Consider the following 9,050-nt stretch of genomic DNA (forward strand, 5'->3'; position numbering starts at 1 on the left):
AAAGATGGCTTTCTCTTTTACTTCTTTGAACTGTCAGTGTGCTTGTCACTAATATCCTCTTAACCTCATTTGTTTTTTTTCTATTTCTAATCTACTGTAAAATAACTAGTCTTCAAGTTTTCTACAGAAAGACTGAACATTTCTCAGGGAGGGACTTTCTTTACTCCTTGAGTACAGATTTTCTGCAGACTGGGACATTTTCTTTTTTGTTTGTTGTTTTCAGCAGTGTATTCTAAGAGTTCAAACTAGACAGTTGTATAACACCTTACTAATAAATGACTACTTAGTCTACGTAAAAGCTTGCTTCCTGATTAGAAAATATTTTCTAATGGCTCACACCTGTAAACCTAGCCACTCAGGAAGCTGAGATCCAGGATCTGGGTTTAAAGCCAGCTCACCAGCAAAGTCTGTGAGACTCTGATCCCCAGTTAACTACCCAAAGCCCAAAGTGGAGCTGTAGTCAAGTGATAGAGTATTAGATTTGAGCTGAAACAGCTCAGGGACAACACCCAGGCCCTGAGTTCATGCCCCATGACTTGCCCAAAAGAAAAAAGTTTTTTAATGTAAGTTCTTAATGTTGTTCTGAAATATTGAGATGGCAGTTAACTATGATGGGCTTTGGAGTTTTCCACTGTGTTAAAATGAAGATCTGTCATTTACTAAAGCCATGTGACCTTGAAAAGTTCCTTGATACTGAGCTGTTTTCTCATCTATAAGGTAACCCAATCTAAGTCCTCACAGGTTGTTAAAATAAGTACTAAATGAAATACTGTATTCAGGGGCTGGGAAGGTGGTTCAGTGGTAAAGTGCTTGCCTTGAATGCATGAGGCCCTGGGTTCAGTTCCTCAGCATCACATAAGCAGAAAAAGTCGAAGTGGCGCTGTGGCTCAAGTGGTAGAATGCTAGCCTTGAGCTGAAGAGCCAAGGACAGTGTCCAGGCCCAGAGTTCAGGCTCCACAAACAGAAAAATAAATACTGTATAATAGTCTTAACTAAGAGATACTAATTATTTTCATGATTCCAAAGATATAATAGATAAAAAAATCTTTTTAGATGGCTTAACTTAGGAAACACATAAAGCCATTGTGATGTGTTTAGATAGTTGCATTTTTTCTAACTAGGCCCCAATATGACAATTGTGTTATTTATAAACTTATTTGTGCAATTAACAGCATTCGTTCATGTAATCAGCATCTCGTTTTGCCCACGAATGGGACTCTTGATCTTTAAATACCATTCAGAGGACTTGGAGGGATTTTCTAAACAGTTGGATTTTTATCTATTATGTTCACCAGAAATGACTCCGAAAATAGACTCCTTCCCAGCTCCTCTCACAATCTGTGCCAGCCCTCCTCAGTGATATTTGTTGAGAATTCAGCAGTGATGTTGGCATTTAATGATATCTCAATGAAGTATGGAAAAAATGGAAGTAGCTAATGGGCGATAAATTTAGGAACCTGGTGGTGTGGCAGTGTTGGTCATCTTTTTCCATCAGCATCCTTGGTCCTTACCATCCCTTTGCCTAAGAATATGTCTTCCTATTTTGGGAGAGCCCTTCATTCTTGCAAAGTTCCTCCAAAGCCCACACTTTATTATTTTATTTATTTATTTATTTATTGTTGTTTTTGGTGCCAGGACCACAGTTTGAACTGAGCTGATGTCTTACCACTCTGAACCAAGATACCAGTCTGTCTTTTTCTTGCTAAGTGGAGATAGATCTAAACAGAATTTTCTGCCTGGCTGGCTTTAAAGGTCCATTCTCCAAGTCTCAGTCTCCTGAGTAGCTGTGATTATAGCCATGAACCACCAGCACCATCCTACATACTTTCAATGCAACTTCTCCTTACCACAGTGCCAGTCCCCAAACACAGAGCCTCAGCCAAGTCCTCTAAGACAGAGTTCCACCTCTATCCTAATACTGGGCCACACTCCTGCCTAATATATATTTCATTCTGTGGAAAGCATTTGGCAGTGATCTTCCACCATTGTTTACCTTTGTTTATGGTGGTACTGGGGTTTGAGCTCAACTCACTCAAAGTCACTGAGCCATGCCTTGGGCCCTTTTTTCCCTTGACTGTTTTCAGGGAGAGTCTGGTTTTTCCTGGATGCATGTCTGAACTAGAGCTACCCATTTCAGTCTTCCTGTCATTGTTAGGATCACAGGCACTTGCCACTGTGTTCAGCTTCTCTGTTGAGATGGAATCTCCTAAAATTTTCTGCCCAGGTTGGGCTGGAACTGAGATCCTCTTAATTTTGGCCTCTCACATTAATGTAAGAGGATGAGCAGATACTACTGTACCAGGCTATGGCTGAGAAGTGGATCTCACAAACTGTGTTGCTAAGCCTGACCTCAAATTATAATTCTCCATTCTCACCTCCCAAATAGCTAGGATTACAGACATGAGCCACAACAGTGACCCATTTCCTTTTTGTTCACAACTCTTACCAAAAAAAGTTTATTTAAATAAACTCAAACATAATACATTGTATATTTGTACATTTGTAAATTCAATGTACATATTCAAATATTAAATATATTCTAAGTATATATTAAATATGTTTAGAACAGAGTGAGATAAATATAAATAAAAAATTCTGCATGCCATTGGATCATTTTGTCAATACTTTGTGATATTGGTATCTCATTATGTTTTCAGATTAATTTCTTGCACCCAGCAGGATTTAGTTGGAATGACAACCTACAAGCCAGGTTTTAGATTTTTTTCATAGTAGGATATAATTAAATGTTGCTTAAATGAGGTACATAGGTAAGGATGGTATTAATGAGGTCACCTTCACAATCCATGTTAAACTTGGATTGCTAAGTCATTTTAATTCTCTCTCTTAAATGCCAACTGAGAGGGACAAATGAGCCATGATACATTCCCCGCTCCCACCAACCAGGGACTTTTGGAGACAATGGCAGGTATAAAGAAGTAATAATTTGCCCTTTGAAGCTATAGACTGGTGATTAATAAATATATAGATTCTAAAGTCTAAAACATTCGGCTGGTCTCAAAGTGGGTGAATGGATAGGATTTAGGTGTGTAACGAGAGAAAGAATATTTCCTGACAATTTGTTTGTCTGTCTTGATTATAGTTTGCTCTTGACTTATCCTTATGTTTGCATGTTTCTCTACTAAGGTGTTCTGTGTTCCCATCTTCATGATAATTTCAACATTTTCCTTAGCACCCTTCCAACATTTAAGAATCCTTTCTCCCCCTGATTTACACATCACCGTCTCGTACTTGGATCATGGATTATTGACTCAATTTTACTTTCTTGTTTATTCCTAGATTAGTGCTGATAAGTTCTGTACGAAGCCACTAACGTGATCTTTATTTGATTTAAATTTGATCTTTCCTGTCTCTGTTTTAAAAATCATCAGTAGTTCCTTATCTCTTTGGTAGAAACTTTGAAATATTAAGAGGGTATAAAGGCTCAGTCTTAGCTGGATCCTATTTTGTTGTTTTTTCCTTTGCTTATTCTAAACTTCCTGCTATGCTTTCATCCCCCTCATCTTGGCACTCATTTTCTCTGCCTGAAACTCTTCCCATTTTATTGGATAACCTGGATTCTCCTGGAGTCTTACTGTCCCAACTTGAATTCCATTTTCTTTTATTCTTTTTCTTTTTTTCTGGTCCTGGGGCTTGAACTCAGAGCCTGGGCTCTGTCCCTGAGCCTCTTTTTGCTGAAGTCTAATGCTCTACCACTTGTGCCACAGTGCTACCTCCAGCTCTTTCTGTTTGTGTGGTACTGAGGAATCAAACCCAGGGCTTCATGCATGCAAGGTAAACACTCTACTACTAAGCCACATTCCCAGCCCTGAATTCCATTTTCTTTATTTAATATCTGCTTCATACTCTCCATTCATTCTTCTGTAATGTGGTGCAAAGAACATTGAGAGTGGAGGCCAAGGTTTAACTTCTGATCTTTGCTAGGAGATCTTGTAGAAATTCTTAACCTCTTCCAGCCTTCATTATCTTTATCACCCAAGTGTGATAATACCCACTTCTCTTATAAGCCCATTAAGAACATCCATTGACATACTGTGCACAAAAAAATTCTATAAGCATGTCAGCCAAAGATGTTTGCCATGGCAACGTTGGTGGTGACAACAAGAATGATCCACCCAAGGAAGCATTTAGCTTCACAGCTTGGGTGACCTTCCTGAACCACCCAGGCCAAACTAGTGCTTCCTATGCCTCTGTCCTGGATTTTCACTCAGCTTAAATTGCTTGCAAATTTACTGAGTGGAAAGAGAAGCTTGAACGCAGATCTGGTAAGAAGCTGGAAGCTAGTCCTAAATTCCTGAAATATAGTGATGCTGTCATGCTTCATATGGTTCCAGCAAGCCTGTGTATGTGGAGAGCTTCTTTGACTATTCTCCTCTGGATCATCTTGCTGTTTGTAATAGGAGATAGTTGCTGTGTGTGGCATCAAATCTGTGGAAAAGAAGTCTGCTGGAGCTGGCAAGGTCACCAAGTCTACCAAGAAAGCTCAGAAGGCCGAGTGAATATTATTATCCCTACCACCTGTAGCTTCAGCTTAACCAGTGGTAGAAGAAAAGTGTCAGAAATGTTTGTCTTAATTGGACATTAACTGAAAGACTGGATAATGATAACAATGCATCAGAAAACCCTCAGAAGGAAAGGAAAAAAATTGTATAAGCACTCATATTCCATGCTCATTAAATTGTTATGAATACTTCTGCTGCCTTCACTCCTCTTCCTTCTTACCTTTCTTGTGAACCTCAGCAGTTTTGCTGGAATATTTTTCATGTGAAACTTTGTTTTTTTCAGGAGATGAAGATTTTTCTGAAGGGATAACAGAGCTGTTTTCCCAGCTGTACATCTCCTGCAAACCAGACAAACTTTCCAGGGTAAGTTATTACTTCTTGATGATTTTGATTCATTTATTTGTGACACTTCAGTGAATTAAAAACTGAGATAGTAACCATTTACCATATGGAAGTAAGAGCCTTGGGCAAAGCCTTGCTCTTTGTTGGTGACTTGGGAGCTATATGCATATCCAAGGTCAGAGAGGGGTAGGGAGGTTCTATATCCAGAGAAATATTTAATACAACATATATTCGGTTGCCTGCTCATGCACAGGACAAGGAATGCTTTTTCCTTTTATGCCTATCTTTCCTAGGCTCAGGAGACATTCTATAAACCAGTAAGGACCAGACACAAAATGCTTTCTGGACAGAGGGAGCTGATATAAGTCAGGATGTCCTCTTTGCTCCTAAGTCCTAGGGTAAGGAACGTAACACTTGATCTTTTTGCTTTTCTTATTAGATAATAAATTTTATTATGGAATGTCTTGTGTAGAAGAAAGACATTCCTCAAGGAACAAAGTAGCAGAATTGCACATTCCTGGCCGGCCTGTGCTAGCAAAGTTCTACCTCAAAAGAAGGAAAAAACACATAAAGAAATACATGTTTAAAATCTACTGAATGTACGAAATAAAGAGTACAGTTTCCTGTGAATATATAATGTCAGAGAGTTTCCTGCAAACAGTAGCTTCTAAACTGGGATGATTTTTTATTCTTTATAGGGAAATAGTAATAACATTTATTATTATAACCACAATTCAGTGACATTCAGTACATTTCCAGTATTGTAGAACCATCACCATTATCTTATCCAAAACATATCCATCACCCTCAACAAAAATTTGGGGCCATTAAACCATTCAGCCCTCAATCCACAGTAGCCCTGACTTATTTTCTGTATCTGTGAATTTTCTTACTCTTGGTACTTTATTGTTGTAGTCTGAATGTTTGGATTTCCATAATTTTCATATGGTAACACTTGATCTTTTATTCTTATCCCCCAATGCATGCATTCTCCATGAAGCCTTCTCAGAACAATCCTCAGGAACTCATCTTCTGCAGTTCAAGTGCATCTCTTCACTATTCAATCTAATATTGTTTAAAAATAGTCAAATTTAGGAAAAGTCACAAAAAGAATATAAACTATTTCTGTGATTTTTATGCAAATTCAGTTGGTTAATATTTTCCTTCATTTGCTTAATCACTTCTGCTTGCATGTATGTTCTCTTTTTGGACATACATTTGAGATTAAATTGTATATTTCATAGTTCTCTATTCCTACATATTTTAATCTTGATCTCAGGACAAAAATGTCCCATTATTACATAGCCACAGTATAGTTATCAGCTTCAGTAAATTAATCACAATGCCATACTTTTGCTTAATCTTTTGTCTATATTCCAGTTTTGCCAATTGGCTCAATTCTGTCCTTATCAATTTTTTTTCTCTAAAAACCAATATATGATCATGAATTATATGTAGTTGTGTATACTTGATCTCTTTTAGTCTATAATAATTTATCAGCTTTTCCTTATCTTTATAACATCAATATTTTTGAACAATTTTTAGTAACTAGGATGACAGTATCAGTGACTGGCAACTGGCAAATGTAGAGTTCCTGAGGGTAAAATGTGTTTTGTTTTGTTTTTTACAAAGTTTGAGGCTCATAGTAAAAAATCTTCAGTGTTGATGACCCCATTGAAACTAGCTTAGTATTCTAAATATACATGCAGATATTCAGTAAGCAGACATGTTTCTCTATTTTTATTCCAGGTAATTTGCTAGGTGCTAGGGAAGTAATGATGAGAAGGACATAGAAAAATCACAAGAATAAAAGAAATCATGTTAATAAATATTTTTGAGGTCAATAATTGCCTGTGGTCAATAATTCCCCATGTGGTCCCATGTGGCAATGCTTGGAAGGCAGTTTTCAAATAATTGAAATTTTTGTCATTGAGACATAGGATATAGCAGGGGCATTGGACTGGTTGTCTGCACACTAAGGATGTAGGGAAAAGTGTACTGGAGGGTGTGGTACTGGGAATAATTTCTTTTTAAATTTTTCTTTGCGTTTTTTACCTTTTTTCTCCAGGCTAACAGGTTTCATACCTTGAGCCACAGCTTAATTACTCACTTTCTTTTATCTTTGTTTCTTTTTGCCGGTCTTGGGGCTTGAACTCTTCTGCCTGGTCACTGTCCCTGAGCTTCTTTTTTTTTGGGGGGGGATCCGGTCTTGGGCCTGAACTCTGGGCCTGTGTGCTGTCCTTCAGCTCTTCAGCTCAAGGCTTGCACTCTACCACTTGAGCCACAGCATCACTTCCGGCTTTTTTTCCTACTTATGTGGTGCTGAGGAATTGAACCCAGGGCCTCAAGCATGCAAGGCAAGCGCTTTACCACTGAGACACTTTCCCAGTTCCCTTGTGAGACTCTTATGTCCAATTAACCACTCAAAACCCAGAAGTGGTGCTATAGCACAAGTGGTAGAGCACAAACCTTGAGTACAAGAGGCTCAGGGACAGCACACAGGTCCTGAGTTCAAACCCCACAACTGACAAAAAATACAGAAAGGAAAAGAGTACTACAAGAAGCCAAGATGACGATACAGAGTCTTGAAAGTTGAGAGCCAAGGTTCAAAGCCATCCTAGGCATGAAAATCCATGAGATGTTTTTCGCCAATTAACCAGCAATAGGTAGGAAGCAGTAGAGCTCTACCCTTCAGCAAAACTCCCCAAGTTCAAGCCCAGGAATAGCACAAATGAAAAGAATTCTCATGGACTTTCCTGCCCAAGCTAGATTCAAAACACAAATGCTCAGATTTCAGCCCTCTGAGCAGGTAGGATTATAGGTATGAACCATATTTTTTACAATCTTGAATTGCCTCTAATATTTTTGCCCTCCTTTTCACTTAATTTTTTTATTTCTTTTCTCTTTTTTGTAAGTTCATGTCATCTAGCTTATTATTTAGGCCTGGCCATTCTTTCTGAGGTTTTTGTTTTGAGTTTTATTGGTTGTTTTGGAGCTTGTTATAGTACTTGAACTCAAGGGCTGGTCATTGTTCCTAATTTTTTCTCAAGGGTAGTAGGCTTCCCACCTCAAGACACAGTTCAAATTGTGGCTCTTTAGGCATTTGTCTTTCTTTCTGCATTTATTTTAGGTGCTGATCCTCTGGCTTGAACTTAGGACTTGGGCTTTTTTGCAGAGTTTTTGCCAAGTTTTTGTTGTTGTTGTTGTTGTTTAGTTTTGTTTTGTTTTTTCTTTATTGCTAGTCCTAGGGCTTGAATATAGGGCCTTAACTTTTGCTAGTCATAAAATCAGGGCAGAGCCACTGTGTCTGAGGTTTTTCCCTTTCTTTCTCAAGACTAGCAGTCTCCATGGCTTGAGCCACAGATAAAATTCTGGCTCTATTTATTTATTTATTCATTCATTTTTGGTGCTAGGGCTTAAACTCATGACATGGCCACTCTCCTGCTTAAAGTCAGAGCAGAGCCACTATGAATGAAGCATTTTTTGTATTGTTTTTCTCAAGACTAGCAGACTGTGACAGCTTGAGCCACAGCTTCATTGATGGCTTTGTTTATATAATGTTCTCCACCCTCCCCCCCCGTTCCTCCCCCCCACACATGCAAAAGCTGTAATGTTTATTTGTCGACATAATCTCTTGTACATCTCATTGTTGCAATAGGTCCACCTGTATCCATATTTAAACAATTTGTTTTTCCCCTTCCCCTTCCCCTTCACAAATTATACCAACATCAAATACAGTGAAAACGGGGGAGTTATTTATTTTTTGGTTCTGGTCCTAGGGCTGGAACACAGGGAGTGGTGACTGTTCCTAGACCTGAAATCAGGGCAAGATCACTGTGCAGGAGTCTCTCCCCTGTCCTGAGCAAGGCTGACAGGCTCTGAACCTTGAGATGCATCTCAACATCTGGCTTTGTAAAACAAATTTGGTAATTCATAGCTGATAAGTGTCTCATGGGGGAGCTGGGAAGGTGGCTCAGTGGTAAAGTGCTTACCTTGAGCTGAAGAGCTAAGGGACAGCATCCAGAGCTAGAGCGGGCCCCGTCACCCACAAAAAAGAAAAAATAAAAAGAAAGCTGGGTGCCAGTGGCTTACGCCTGTAATCCAAGCTACTCAGGAGGCTGAGATATGAGGATTGCAGTTCAAAGCCAGCCTGGGAAGGAAAGTCCGTGAGACTATTATCTCCAATAA

The 9,050-nt window shown here is 38.8% G+C and overlaps 1 protein-coding gene across 1 annotated transcript in view; it reads left to right on the forward strand.

The window, feature by feature from the left end:
• LOC106002747 (protein FAM114A2-like) overlaps nucleotides 1-6,623 on the forward strand; it is a 31,281-nt gene extending 24,658 nt beyond the window's left edge. The window contains exons 7-8 of the mRNA XM_013037561.1: nucleotides 4,804-4,883; nucleotides 6,612-6,623. Of these exons, the coding sequence (XP_012893015.1) occupies nucleotides 4,804-4,883; nucleotides 6,612-6,623 (92 nt within the window). The remainder of the gene's footprint in view (nucleotides 1-4,803; nucleotides 4,884-6,611) is intronic.
• Nucleotides 6,624-9,050: the final 2,427 nt, after the last annotated feature.

The sequence above is a fragment of the Dipodomys ordii genome, unplaced genomic scaffold (genome assembly GCF_000151885.1).
Source record: "Dipodomys ordii isolate 6190 unplaced genomic scaffold, Dord_2.0 Scaffold1000000566, whole genome shotgun sequence".
In the NCBI taxonomy this organism is placed as follows: Eukaryota; Metazoa; Chordata; class Mammalia; order Rodentia; family Heteromyidae; genus Dipodomys; species Dipodomys ordii.